Source organism: Dreissena polymorpha, chromosome 2 (genome assembly GCF_020536995.1).
Source record: "Dreissena polymorpha isolate Duluth1 chromosome 2, UMN_Dpol_1.0, whole genome shotgun sequence".
NCBI lineage: Eukaryota > Metazoa > Mollusca > Bivalvia > Myida > Dreissenidae > Dreissena > Dreissena polymorpha.
In genome coordinates this window covers 95,202,954-95,219,101 of record NC_068356.1, presented here as the reverse complement: position 1 = coordinate 95,219,101, position 16,148 = coordinate 95,202,954, and the positions used below count along the sequence as shown (strand labels likewise).

The window sequence follows — 16,148 nt, the reverse complement described above, 5'->3', positions numbered from 1 at the left end:
TATCTGCTTAATGGAATCTATTAACTGTAAACTGATGAAACAAATCTAATATGCGTGCACATACACTCATCTATTCTATTTGGCGGCCACTCGAATATATAAGTAAAATGTCATAGAAATTAGGATTCTTTTTACATAAGACTAGGGTAGTTAAAATTTAAATTTTCATATTTTCCTGTTTACATTAATCAAATCCATTGTTTTATAACCGCGGTCAATTTTGTTATATTGTGCTTGTGAAATATCGCCCACCTACAGATTTTAATACCTCAGATCCACTCGGCTCATATTTGGTCATGTTTGTGCCAACACGATCGTCATCATTGTCCACTGGTATCTGATCATTAGCCATTCGACATTGTTCGTTTAATTCGTGTGAGGTATATTTTTGATTGTTTCTTCCAGCATCTTGCTCATGTGTCAATAAATCCCGCTCAGCCTCTGTGCAGGAGAGGGGTTCTGCTCTCTAAAACACACACCAAGGCATATGTGAGAGAAAATAATGTTATTGTAGATATTCGGCGACTAAATGCCGTCAGCTAAGATTTGTCTAAACACAAGTGGGGAGTGGAAAATTGTCAAATGTCAAAGATTTTTTTTTTCAAGTGACTAATATGGTGTTTTGTGGCTATACGTGTTATGCTTATATATATATTATATATAATTTAAAATAAAATTAATTTAAGTTCTTGCATATTACGTCCTATTACTATGAAAGACCATCATGTGATTCATAAGATCATTGAAATCGTTTATCCAATGATCCACATTGAAAACAAAGTTAATTACACAAGCGTAAATATGATAAAATTGCCCAGACCTTGCTAACGTATATTTGAATAAAGTTCAAATATTATTGTATTAAAGTTGATAACAAACAAAACTGTAAGTAGTCCACTTGTTACGGTTTAACTATAAACGAAAACAGTGATTTTCTCATGTCCTCTGTTTTCTATCAATAGGTGTACTTTTGACTATTCATTAAAAGTAACGCAAAAAAAATTTGTAGTGCTGTATGTGACATCTACAATAAAAAATACATCCAACAATTTACTAACAAAAATACATATATTCGTTTCGTCCACAAACAGAAAACTTGCATAAACAAAAGCTTACAAACAAAACATGAGTTTTTTTGCTTAAGTTCACTTATGTCCCAAACACAGTGTTCCAATAAATTTAAAAACCCATGCAGATTGATAAGACGAACATTAAATCTTTACAACTTAACCCTGATAAAACCAACGTGATCTCGCTATTCAAACAAAAGCATTGACACAAACCGATGTCAGCTGTCTTCTAACACATCGCCAGAATATCCCTGAGCAGTATGTGACTTGAAAGTGATTGGGGTGCGATTCATCAACATCAGGTTAATTTGTTTTCAAAACGAAACACTATTAAAAAGTACCTGCTTAGCTAAAGGGAAACATTCTTCTGGATCGGGTGATTCTGTAAATATATTAACACATAATTATATTATGATTATAGCTTGTAAAATTCACTATAAACACAATATAACGTAAACGTTGATATACACAATTATTAAATTTGCCTAGCAGTGATTCTAATCACAATGTGTTGCATACTTCAAAACGATACAATATTTTGTGAATAGACTGTGTGGTGTGTGCTTTGTTAGTCATTTACCGATAACTTTAACCGATTCACATTGAAGGCGTCAATATTTTGATAGGTCTGAAATGTTACATAGGATCTTCTCTCGAAGCGGGGCTATTATTGAGAATGCGTGACGTGTATTGTAAATAATGAACACGCATGCACTTACATACCTGTTCGTCTTGTCCATTTCCTTCTTTTTCGTATATGTTTTCCCACAACGATGACGACCGCAACGACACAACCACCAAGTAACGAGCCAACTATTATCCCGATTGTCCCACTGCTACTTCCACCTTTTTCATTTGTTGAATTGTATTCCCCATCAGCAACATCTTCACATACATGACGATACAAATAACCAACATATTTAAACGAGTTAATTCTTGAGGAAAAAACTTCTTTTCAGATTAGACTCAAACTAATAATTAACCGAAATCATATAAAGGTCAGGTCAAAACAAATTGATCAATTTGTTTTGGAATCTGGCGAGCAATAATCGAAACGTGAGAACAAAACAAAACAATGTGTATTCAATATACAATACTGTCAGAAACAAACACAAGGCTAAGAATAACAAAAAAAAAACATTTGCGCAATGGTGATGCACTTGTTTTGATAAAGATTGTTGAAAAATACCAACAATACCATTAACTGTATTAATAGAGTGTGACAACTCGGTCTACATATTTGAGTTTGATGCAATGGCCGCTAAACGAAATTAATCAGCAAACATATTTTAAAACAGGCATATCCAGATCGACTACACATACATGCCGATTTTAGTTTCAAACACAAGCTAATGGAAAGTGCTGCATTAACCTTTAAACACAAATAACAAGTATATTTCGCAACTCTGAAGGTTTAAATGCGAATGTGGAAGGTTACTACGATGTGTTTTTTTTAAATAAGATGGTTTTTGTTAAATGCATGTATTAAATTGCGGCTTGACGTATACGTCTCGTATGTATTAACGCTATTTAAATAAGAAATTGTATTTCATTGACTAGCGTTTTTGGGAGCACATTTACCATGCGCGGGAAATTCTTAGTAGTACAGTAAAGTCCGGTAATCTTGCGCGTCCGGTAATCTTGCGCACTTCGCATTTGCGAATCTCGCAGACGACAAATGGTTTTCTTTAGTGATGAAAGATGGAATTTCACATTTTTAATAATTAACGGATTTAAAAGGTACGTATTCCATGCAAAATAAAATTCGATCATTACATTTAAACACCGGTTGCGTCATCCCTATACATCGTAAAAACTGGCCTACTTACGAAAAATTCGAAATGAATCACAAATTCCCTGCAGTCTTTAGCGTTTTCATACTTTTAATGAAGAATTCATAAATCCAACGTGTAATTTAGCATTCCATTGCACAATATCCGATCAGTTATGGTATTTTTGGCCATGAACATATATCGCATCCGACCGACATAGTCATTTTTTCCCGTAGTCATTATTTCCCGCCATTCTGTCAAACCAATTTGGTATGACCTCCGCATGCGCAATGGCCCAGTTTTGATATTTTCTGTTAACTATGGAAGCATGATCGAGGTAAAATCAAACCCGTTATGCATAAACTTTTTTTTCACGCATACCGGTACTTTTTTATTAATTGTACACTATTACTAGTGACTATATTATTTGTTGATTTGTAGGGAACAAAAACTGCACTAGAAATCCACATTTAATTTCAATGATTTTACAAACTGATTTAAAAAATATTTGTCTGGAATGTTTTTTTTGTCAACAATTGGACACCATATGTCTACAATTTTGCCTAAACGAGGTCATTACAGAAAGTGCGCAAGATTACCGGACACTGTGATAGTTTGAAAATGAGGTGAGTCATGTTTGTTTTGAAATCAAATCGGACAGTTCTTCACTGAATTAATCAGATATTTTTGTGTTAATGAGCACATGAATTTATTGTTTCCATAACAGTTTTAGATATTATGTTGTCAATTTATAAAAGAACATGTTTTTAAACCAATTGACCCTTAACTGCGCAAGATTACCGGACAGCATCGTAGTAAACTAGTTATGAATGAAATGTACGTGAGACACAATACGAATGTGCGCTATCAATAACGGGATTCGTTTTACTAAAATTATCATTGAATTTAATCAGTTCGCTTCCCATTGAATTTGTTTTTCAAAAATATGTTTTGGTATTTTCTTATATTGTTTTTCTGAATGAGTTCATTTGACGAATATTATTAGCAAAGTGAAATATCGGCTTTAAACAGGGAACATGTTGGGTTGAAATACATGCATTTATTTTGGAGAAAACAAATTGTCAGAGAATAGCTATTTGGTCAAAAACTGGGTTCGGGACGAAATTGACACTGTGTGCCAAATAAAGGAAGAAAAAAAATGTTTTCCACTATAAGATTTGAATGTGCAACAAAGTGGGCGAGCATCTTCTCAATTATCCGTTTGTTAACAATCGAATACCATTTCGAAACTCTTTAATCAGCTTGCGTTCAATCGATCATTAAAATTAACAAAACTTGCTATGCGATTTCATAAAAAAAGTGATTATAAGTTTATTAGTTATATAAAAAACCCATAAAATGGACGAACAACCATACATTAGATACCAACCCATAAATAAGAAAGAAAACGACCAGATACACACAAATACATGCGTTATTTATAAGTAACATTCCATACGAAAGATACATTTAATTTTAAATCAAACTTAGTATTGTAAAAATATACAACAAAGAAACAATCCCACAATAGACGGCCAATAGAAAGAAAACTGGTAAAGTAAAGTATATTTCGCCTACGTGTATGCGTAGTATTTTCTGTTAGACAGTCTTTGGGAATAACCAGGTTGGTGTATTCAGCAACGGGTATTACGGGATCGAAACATGACACAAGTAAATCTTCAGAAAAATTCAAATTTCTCAGAATAGCGCCTGTCGATGATCGTATGACTTCAAACTTATCTTCTGAAATAGAATCAATCGTAAGTTGAATAACATCAAAAACAACAGCAATACTAATAATCATAATAATAATAATAATAATAAGCCTGATTTTCTTTTTTTGAAAGACCGAAATGTGAATGGATAAACTGGGCAACAACTGTAAAATAACGAAGTTAGGGTTATTGTATTTATGCATTGCAATTTACCCATTGATATATATATAATATTATGTGAGTTTTGGATAAAGATCAAGTTTATCATGCGAGGCTGAGAACCGATGTAGCGCGAGGCTTGCCGAGCGCTAACATGGTTCGAGCCGAGCATGATAAACTTGATCTTTATCCAAAACTCATATAATATTCTATTTATCCTATTATTTCCTCCCTATTTTCCATTAATAATTGTCAAATACCACATTTTTTGACGATTTTGTCTTTTCATAGTTGACAAAAACAGATTCTCTAATTTTTGGAAAAACCCAAATCTGTTCTAAAAATAGCGAAAGTATAAAGCTCATGTTTATACGATCGTTGTTATACTATCGATTTTCATCTGGTAATAGGATAAATAAGATTCATAATCCTTTGTTATTTTTGGATGCTCTAACTTTTCAGTGCTATATGTCATGATATTACACAATAATTCAACATAAAACAGAGTCCAACATAAAACTTCATGTGCTAGGCACTTCTACTTTTTTACATTTATACGCACATGCCTTTTCATGTTGAAATATTGTATCGTATCTGAGATATAGCCCTGAAAACGTACGTCAAACACAAATAACAAAAGGCAATAACTCTTATGAGATAAAGCTATGAAAAATTACATAAAAGAGACAATACTTCATTTTTTTAGAAAGTATAGTTTACGGTTCTTGCGCATGACACTCATCCTGGTTGAAATTGATAACTTTACATCCATGACGTTTCATGTAAAAATCTAGACTAGTTTCTGATATATAGTCCTGAACAGTTTGTGACAGACGGACGGAATTACTTAAGGGCAACTTTAACACTATACCCATCCACCTTCGGCGGGATATAATAATAAATAAGAAAATAATAATTACTGTGGATACACTTTTTAATTCCATCGGGGCATTGAACAACATCAATTGTCACATTTGTTTCCCGTCGTACAATCTTGCAAGTAAATCGGGTAGCTGTTTTTATATGTAGCTCCACGGACCGATTTGAAGTGTGTGTCGTGCAATTCAGCAGAATGGAATGCGATTTTCCCACACCTGTCATAATCAAAGATATCATATAATAAACGTCCAACGGTACCAATGAACAACATCAACACAATAATTACAGTGTTTTATGAAATTTAAAGCATTATGCAGTGCCATATATATATATATTATTTTAACGCGCGATACAAAGAACATACGAATTAACAAACGACAACATTTAGCATCATTTGGTATTTGGTAAAAGAAGTAAGTGTTCCATTAGACAAAGTATCCCCGAGATATTACTGAACACATACTCTGAAGTACCAATTTGTGACCTTGATCATTAAATGGGTGACGAGTGTTTTGCGCGAGACCAGTCACCTTGACATAATATGTGCACTATGTCCATACAAAGGAAATGGACATTCTGCATTTGGCCATAATGAACTTCACATATCATTGAGCGATGTTGCTGATGCACTGATTAATGTCGTTTTGATAGGATGGTATACATTACATATGAAATTCCTAAATACATAAATTTATATATAAATAACTATAAACATAATCTACAAGCGAACGATATGGTTGTTTTCTTAAGACACTTTATTTAACATAATGTTCATTTTCTTAAGCATTTTTCGACCTCAATTAAAGCCACGTTTTGAGACAAATACAAAGTTGTCTGCACATAAACACACGAGAATACGAATGGATACGGTAGACACTATATTCCCAGTCACCATAATCGCGAGGATAGGACAAAGTCATAGTTAATAAAAACCATCTGCAGGAATCAAACTAAGAGCGTACGAGCAACAACAATATTTTACAGTTATTATTGCAAGCCAGTTCTGACAATTCTTTGGGACTAAGATGATATAGGGTGAGATGTAGCATGCATTTGATATTGTTCGAATTGAACGTTCAAAAACACCGATGACAGTTTTAATCATTATATAATATGCTCTGTTTTGTGCTGCTGTATACATTGTCCAGTATTTTAGTCGTTTGGTCAACGGATGTAAAAGAAATGTGTAGTGGTATCCATATTTCGCTTTATTTAGAGCCGTTAAATTGGCTTTTGTAAGATACGTTTTGAGTCGTGGCTCTGTAATTCAAAAGGGCGAGAAAGTTTCAACTGTTATTTTAAATGAAAATTCAGATCTGTTTTAAGAGAGACAGTCTTGGTTCCATCCGAAAGTCTTTTGTTAATGAAAACTGACCAATATCCTATACAATACAAACACCATAAAATTTAAAGAAAAACACATGTTAAAAGCGAACGGTGTAAAGCCGCACTGAAGAAGTTCATGTATGTAAACAACGTTGGCAAAAAAGATAAACCCGTACAGCATGTATACAATTATTGCACATGAGTACTAACGTAAGACTTTGTTCAAACAAAACGTACAAACAGTAAGCCAGCATATGCAGAAGAGGAAGATCTTTGCTGAAGTTATGCTCTGAAACAAAGTATAAACTATATATATAGGCGATGAGAGATTTAAGTTTCATTCCTCTGTGTTTTATGATTGAAATGGATTACTATTAATTTAGCAGTTGTTGTTGCAGCAATTAAAATGTATCATTCTGTTTTATATACATATAAATGAATGAGTTGAATTAATACATACGATACACAGTATCATGAACTGTGCGTCATGCAATCGTGAATGTGTAAATAATACAAAAAACTTCATCCGAAAACTAATGACTTATAATCAGTTACATAGAGCAGTTTGATCGCTTGATGTTCTGGCAAAGCTACAGACGTTCTGCGCATGTCAGCCGGTTTTTATTGACTGTTCGACAGAATGCTGAAATACATAATATAAAGACTACAAGTGATTTATAAATGCTCCATATTTAAGAACATTCACGCACACTATTGTTGATTACAGTGAGTTTCGTATACAACGAACAACGGTTGGAATTTTAGACCGCTTATTGCGCAATACCCTTTTGTTTTATGTATTGCAATATTTTAAATAGTTACGTGAAGAAGGAAAAAGAAAAAATATACACAGAAACATTGGCTTCGTTACTTTCGATTTATTAAAGTAGGATTAAGTTTTCAGCCATATACAATTCCCTATATTCGTTTATTATCATTATTTTCATAATTAAACCTCACAGTATCTTTAAAACAAAAAACGTCCGATAAAAAATATAAATATGAGTTTTTTTATTATAACAAATATTTGCATACTCGCAAATACGTGAATAGCTGTTTTTATTTATAAACAAGGTTGTTTAAAAAGATACATTGTCCATAATAAACACCATTTCAACGCATTGTCTTAAACTGCACGGTTAATTTTGAAACTTTAACACAAAACCACTTGATTACGATTCATATAAAAAATGGTAAAATAATAAATACAAAATGAATAGTGCAATCATGGCTGTATGGGTACACGTAAAAAGAAAGTAGAACATAACATTATGAGAACATGTAAACAAAAGGTTGAACATGTAGCTATATTTTTCTATTTGTAATAAAGGTTATGTTGGTTATACGTTATCGAATACTTATTGTCAAATAAATACTATGAAAACAAAAAGCAAAACAAACACTGTCAATCATATCTAAACTTTTGAAAAAACTAAAATTCAATATTGTTATTCCGAAATATTCTAAATTTTGGAACAGAAAAAAACACTAACCTAACGGTACAAACCGTGTTGACGCATTTAAAATTATTCAAAATCACTTCAACTTTACTTATATGAATAAACTGTCATTATTACAAACTAAGTCCCCGCGTTGTTTGTATGAACGGATAAGCTGGAAAAAACGATTACAATGAGGCCAATAAAGAAAACACGTTGGAATTTCCGCTGGGATATTTATAGCCCATGACATTCTATACATAGATGGTGACGTCACTACGTTATTGTCACCTCTATACTTAGACGCATCACACACCTCCATTTGGAGGCATTTATGACTACGACACAAAGAAGTCCGCGGATGAATGAAGAATTTGCTTTATAAGTAAACATTCGTGTAATGATTTAAAAGTTAAGTATTATTTTGTTCAGTCTTACGGTCTAATTTTAGTATCAATTAAAATTTTCGTTAGTTTTCAACAATTTCGCTCTTTATTCACTTTTTTTATAATTGTACTTTCACTTTCGGTTGTACATGTATCCTTTATTGACGAAAGTTTGCAATGAAATAGCGTTTTCAAAACCTCTTAAAAAGTGTCAGAAGGTGCGTATGATGCATGTTTTGAATAGACACAATGTCATAGCTATATTGCCGACTAGTATGGGAACAATTTGATATTTCAAGTGGCTCCATTTGCATTGCAAGAGAAGTTCAATTTGACTTGTTCAGTTTGTTAAATTTTGACACCCTAATTATATATTTTTTATAAGTGCCTGATAGATTTTTTTCTTCAAATAATTGAGATCAATGAAAAATTTAGTAAAAGCACAGCATAGATGTTCTATGATGGTCATTTTTAGTGGAATAGTATGTTACAATAAAACAATTATAACTATTGAATTAATGAATTTAGATTAGGTGTCATATTTAAATGGGGTAGTAATTCATTATATGAGATTAGCACATTATATAGCTGAAAATAAATAACACTTCAATGACTTACCATAGTAAAACAAAGTAGCATAGAATATGTTGCAGGTCATAAAAATGTAAAACTGAAGTTGAAGAGGCTTTACTAATATTTTACACTGACAACACTGTTGATTTTCCAAAAACAATCCTTCCTATCTACCTGCCCTAGTTTTTTGGGGCAAATTTTTAAATATTATTAATATCATTGAGTTAAATTAATAAAATATCAATATGTTTTGATTACATTAGCTAATTATATTATTATATTATTAATAATGAAATACTTTGCAAGGAAAGTCAAAATCTGTTTTAATTAGTCTTAATTAGCTACTAGTAACATTGAAAATATCAGTGACATCCAATAATTGGATTATATGCGTATGAATGCATTTGTTTTGACAGTTACATAGTACCCTATTTAATTGGATTAAAAACAACAAATAACTATAGTTCCACAACCCAGCCCAAGTTTACTCAAACTGAATTAATTCATCAATTGATCCTATTTTATTATATTAAACACAACATGTGTAAGATTTTGAGAATATCCCATGTATTCCTCTAGTATTCCTCTAGTACACCAACATGCACTTACTAAGGATTTACATGCACTCCTTAAACAGTTTAACAAAAATAATGAATGATTAATCCAAAGAAAACAACAAAAATGCTCCTTCATATAAAAAGTAAATTACATAAGATTACATAAGCAAAATAATCATTTTGATAATAAATCAAGATTATACTTTAACCAAACCATTATAAATTTATTGTGGGGTGGGGGGATGTAAGCACTAAAACTAAAATGGGGGGAAATGTCTGTGGAGGGAACATCTTAGGGGGGGGGCGTCCGGATTTCCTGCTAAGGGGGACAGTGTTGTTAATGTGTCTTTAGAAGAAATAATTGAAGGAAAGTACTCATTGGTGGATGCCCATCCAGAAGCATTTCTGAGCATATCAATACTACTACTACTACTACTACTACTACTACTACTACTACTACTACTACTACTACTACTACTACTACTACTACTACTACTACTACAACTACTACTACTACTACAACTACTACTACTACTACTACCACCACCACCACCACAACCACCACCACTACTTCTACTACTACAACTACTTGGTACACCAGTATTTGTTGTCCATGGAGACGATAATGAGAACTCTCCCAGAGTATGGATCGAACCCACGCCCAGCGGAAAACATTCTCTACACCACAGCGACCATGAATTAATATTTGACGCCATGTGCAACATAATTCACCTTATTACAAAAAACATGGAATTCACAAAATGACTGAAAATGCTTTAAAATAAATGCAAATTTGAAATTTGAAACAAAACAACCTAAGCAATACATAATAAGAAACACTTCATTATTGAAACACTGATACCATGACCATTTTTAACGTGTAACACCTTATGTACATGTACCAGACCTTTTATGTACTACGGGTACTTTGAAACTTTACATACCACCTACATAAAATATACTCAGGTGTTATTGTCCATTCATTCATAGCAGTCCTAATGAATTAAGGTCATTCTCTAAACATGATTAAAGTCTAAAGAAGGAAATACTTTGATTTGTTTACAGTTTGAACATTAAGGTCATTCTCTCTTCTCTTCAAAGTATCACATTTCAATTATACAATAGGAAATACAAACATTTTAGACTTTATAATCCTTAGTCAGGATAAGATAAGAGACAAATGAATTTTTATAATTTACTTCAATTTCAGGTAAGACTAATAAATCATTTATTAAGTACTACATGTACTTGGGCTAATAAATTACACTAAGACACTCAGTGACACTTGGACAATCTGACAAAAAATAAAATCTATGGCCAATATATAAGTCTAAATTTATACATACTATCACACAAAATACATTTCATCAATAACACACATTCATATTAAATTAGTTATCTCTATATATTATAAATATGGTAAATAAAGTGTCAGATAGTGTTACATAAAGTGTCGGTACATAAACAGACTGGTACGTAAGGTGTTACATTCAACATTTTAAAAATCAGTAAACAATTTATGGACTTCATTGTTTTGCATATACGCAATCAAAGCATATTTATTAAAAATTAAAACACACTGTTCTTGGCCCTATCTTTTTATTCATACATTCATAATAATAAATTATTCATCAACTATTCTTGTTATTAATACATTTTAAAATTATATATAAACAAGAGCACCACATAATGGGTGCCATGCTTGGCTGCGGTGCAGTTTTGAAAACATGAAATTTATTAATTTTTTTTTAGAGGTTAGTGACCTTGACCTTTGACCTAGTGACCCTAAAATGGGTGTGGAGTGTAGAAATCATCAAGGTGCATATACATATGAAGTTTCAAAGTTATAGGTGGAAGCACTTTGATTTTAGAGCCGATGTTAAGGTTTTAGCACGACGCGGACATCTGACGACGAGCTGTCTATGACAATACCTAGGGTTTTCCCCGAAAATAGCCGAGCTAAAATTGAGCATACAGTGTTTTTTATCGTTCAAATTTGGGTCCGGTAAGAGGACCCATTCCCTATGGAAAAAAGAATATATTTTTCCCAAATGGGACCTAAACATTCCCAATGGAAGGTTTCCACACAAACAAATATTTTAATAATTATTTAAACATGTAAATTATCTCAAAGTCAAGCTATAAGTTGAACCTTAAAATATATCATATTGAAATCACTATTATTATCAATTTCAAAGTATTTTTAATCATAAAAGCAACAATATCAATCTCCCAAATTTACTCAAAAGAACACGTTATTTCCCAATTTAAAGGGACCCGGCCCCATTCCCAAAATGGTGAAAAAAACACTGGCATATAAATTAAATGGAAATCATACACTGTTATGTCAAGAAAAATAAAGCTGTAAAAATCTCACCTGCTCGTCTTTGATGTTGCAATTAGCACATTTAGCATTTTCAGTATCTACTAAATAAATATATGAAAGTGCCAAATGTCCAAGATACCATGATGTCCTCCTCAAAATGTTAGATCCTTCGAACTCCATTTTCTTTTATCCCTGATTAATCCTCTCACACATTAGGCCTACATGTAAGATTCTTTGTAATGTTCACAGCGTTTATTTTAAATCGTTTACGTTCTCAAATTTCAGCAGGTATTTAATTATAAATATTTATTTATGATTTATTCACTATTTGAAGTATTTCGAAGATACCGTCTTGCAACGTGTTTAGTTAGTCTAAGTTACGTGTTTAGTGATTCTTACAAACAATAGACTGACATGAAAAATGGCTTCTTTTGAAGTACAAACTGCATTCAAATATATATTACAGCTGGTCCGGTTTGATGGGGCCTGTTTTTGATAATAATTAATTACCATTTTTCACTTCCGTGTTTATAATGTTTACCAACGCCATGATGGAAAAAGGTCCGTTTCCCACAATGCTTAGCGCGCATTCACACAGGTCAGTAAGACCGGTGTCGCGTGAGAATTGCAAGACCGTGAGAAAGTTAAGATCTACAGGAAAACAACAGGTTTTGCGCATGTGCAGTACGATGTAAACATGCTCGTGAGGAATGCAAGACCGTATCTTTGTATTATATCAACGATTTTTACCCTATTTTAATGATTATTGCAAATGGCAAATGATTTAGATGCTGAAAGTCTACTCAAAAACCTCGAACAATATTGTCATGATTTTTTCTCGTTAGTTTACTTATTTCGTGAACACAAAAATAATATTGTTATTATAACGTTAGCAGATTTATTCGGCCCCAAGCAATTTCGGCTATTTATTTGGGGATATAATCTGGGTCGTTTATTATTAAAGCGTCGTTTTACTTGGTATTCCAAGATGTTCACATGCAGGCGTGTTGTTTATTTTGCAAATGGTCAGACAGAATTTGTTCAAAGAATGTGTCAACATTCACTACTAGGGTTGCTTAAAAACATACAGTACACATATTTTAAAAAATAAATTTGAGACAGACTCCCAGGATAGACCAGATGAATGTTATTGTTTACATTCGGTATTTACACCCGCACAATTATTTTGGTTAATAACTTGACGAATGATGAAATAACTGTAAATGTATTACACAATAAAACAATATTCACTTTTTGGTTCCCATATCTTAAGTAATTTTGGCAGGATTTAAAAAAAATTAATTTACCAAGATAACAAATCATTATAATTCAATCTAAACACTTAATACCTTAAGAATTAACCATAATTTCTACATATAAGCGTTCACAGAATGTGCGATATCTAAACGTTTTAAGTAGACTTGTGGTAACACTTCAGTATAAACATATTCATAAAAAATTCGGTCCGGTTGTAAGCACATTGATTTTAAACAGTGACCGTTTTAACCTCTCAGGCCGTTTTACCTCGGGACCGTTTAATTTTTACCAGCAATAATTTTCACCATTAATGTCCGGAAATAACAACAATCCGAACAGTAGTTTTTTGCATTCTTGATGTAACAAGTCATTTTGTACTTTTAATATTAACAAAACTGCTACAAATTCAAATTAAATAAGTGCTATTTGTATCGGATATCGGTCTTAAGGTTCATGTAGAGGCTTCAATTTAAAAAATGTGGGACCCCTAGTATTGAACTTAAATTTGACTAAAAGAAGAGTGCCACATTGAAAATGTATACATATATGCTTTAAAGGATGTTTTTCCTTCAAACTGCTACCAATTTTGTACATCAACGTATCATAACATCCACAAAATCAATCAAAATACAAAGCGATTTTAACAATAAAATATACATTATTTTCAAAAATCTGAATCATGTTTATTCCACGTATTTCGGCGGAAAATTATATAACTAGTGATTAATATCGACATTGACGAGGGCAAGTTACGCTTAAATAGTAAAAAAAGTTAACATATCTAGAAATACCAAAACTCGAACACATGTCATTTCATCACCATGGGGGCATCGCCTAATTGATATTCCAAACGGTTGACGATGACAAATGCATTGGATTGTACTCTTTCCGTTGATGTTTGCAAACTGCACGATCAGACCTCATAAACACTCAAAAGAATAACTATGTAAGAAGCATTTCACCAATGTTTACAATCGTTGTCGAATCACATTACTTATATTATTGCGCATAAAATTGTACGCTTACAGACTGACAGAAAGATCGATACGTAACTCCGTTCAATTCATCACGGTATACTATTATAATGATAATATATAATAATACATCGCTTTAACAATCTAAAAGTAGAAATAATTCTTTTAAACGGAGTTTTTAATAACGAAAGTGAAAACAACGGAAGTTGGATGGATATTCTGTGAGATGCACTTCGGCTCCAGAAAAACAATAAAATAAACTAAAAAAGACATGTGGGGGACAATTTTCAGCTGGAAAATATTTGAAATAGGGTAAGTGATGATATCTCTACGTGGTCATTTCTGTTATTTAGTGCGATCTCTTGCTGATTAATGTTTATAGTTGTTTTACTAGTTGCCACCCAACTGTCAAAATAAGATATGTGTTATCTCAGGTATGTGTATACACATACCCGGTTTTCTCACCACTGCACGTGGTTTCGACCGATTTGTTTTGCACGTTTTTCTACGGAGCACAGCGATGGCCACGCTTTCAAAATGGGTAGAAGGAATCGAAATATAAAATCAATCGGTTTGCCAATTTCTTTATATTCCTTTACAATTTTATAAGTCGTCTGCAATCTATTTCAATTTGAGATGGTTTAAAATTTGCAATTTGGTTGAGAGGTAAATAACAAAATTGTTAAGCCTTTGAAATAGAATTGTGACTCTTATTATCCACCATACCTGGATTTTTAAAAAGTAGTTACGTTTTAGTTATTTTTAGAACTTTGTTTAGGAAATTTATCCAAAAAAGGCAGTTGAATAAAAACTCATTTGTTGTTTTATGACAATAATTTTCTGTGAAATGTTGCTAACTTGACCTTGTATATGTATATAGCTTTGTATTTATTCAACTTAAGGTAGTGCATATCCTTCCTAACTTTAGATTGAGATTTTGTAAATTAGTGTAAAAATGTATTGGTTTTAAACCAAACTATGAATAAAGCACACAAATATTGAATGTCAAAAATCTGTTAATGTTATTCTATCCGTCTTAAGCTTTAAAATGATATATAGTTTGACCATATTGTACCACATTGAATGAAGAAAAACCAAAGCGAAGTTTTAATGAATTTTATCCCCCCCATGAACCTTAATGTTTTCACGGTCAGCGGGTTTGTAATTCTCACGGGGTAACGTGAGAAATGCAAGACTTCCGGTTTATTTTAAGAAATTCACGGTCTTGCAATTCTCACGCGACACCGGTGTGACACAATGGGTTACAGTATACTAAATAATCGTGTCATGTAGGTTGTACTCTCTAAAAAAGAGTAAAATATGATACAGGTAGTGACGACATTCTATACATAGATGGTGATGTCACTACGTTATTGTCACATCTGAACGATCGTTTGTTGACACATTGGTAGTGGCTATCGTAAAAGATTGCACTGAAAAAGGTTACATTCCACTAGAAAACGTCCGGAAAAAGTTGCAATACAGTCGATTTTTATTTGTGTCAAGTTCTTTCTTGGTTTGTACATGAAAAATCTTTTTTATTGCATAAATCGATCCCGATTAGAATGACCTTTAGGAAAAGGATGGTTATAGCGGTCTCTTAGTGCAAAAAGAAGCATTTATTTTCGCTTAAAGATGACGCTTTTACATTGAATTATATAGGGAAACTTCTTAGTATATAATGACCTAAACGCAAACCAGGCCCCGTCACAAAG

General features: G+C 32.4%; 1 protein-coding gene across 1 annotated transcript in view; it reads right to left on the bottom strand.

Annotated features, from left to right (window-relative positions):
- The window catches only part of LOC127868127 (uncharacterized), a 15,252-nt gene extending 6,672 nt beyond the window's left edge, over nucleotides 1-8,580 (bottom strand). The window contains exons 1-8 of the mRNA XM_052409746.1: nucleotides 8,415-8,580; nucleotides 7,477-7,564; nucleotides 7,159-7,210; nucleotides 5,637-5,810; nucleotides 4,421-4,585; nucleotides 1,794-1,955; nucleotides 1,412-1,452; nucleotides 269-466 (exon numbers count right to left, since the gene is read on the bottom strand). Coding sequence (XP_052265706.1) covers nucleotides 269-466; nucleotides 1,412-1,452; nucleotides 1,794-1,955; nucleotides 4,421-4,585; nucleotides 5,637-5,810; nucleotides 7,159-7,210; nucleotides 7,477-7,530 — 846 coding nt within the window. The 5' untranslated portion in view covers nucleotides 7,531-7,564; nucleotides 8,415-8,580. The remainder of the gene's footprint in view (nucleotides 1-268; nucleotides 467-1,411; nucleotides 1,453-1,793; nucleotides 1,956-4,420; nucleotides 4,586-5,636; nucleotides 5,811-7,158; nucleotides 7,211-7,476; nucleotides 7,565-8,414) is intronic.
- Nucleotides 8,581-16,148: the final 7,568 nt, after the last annotated feature.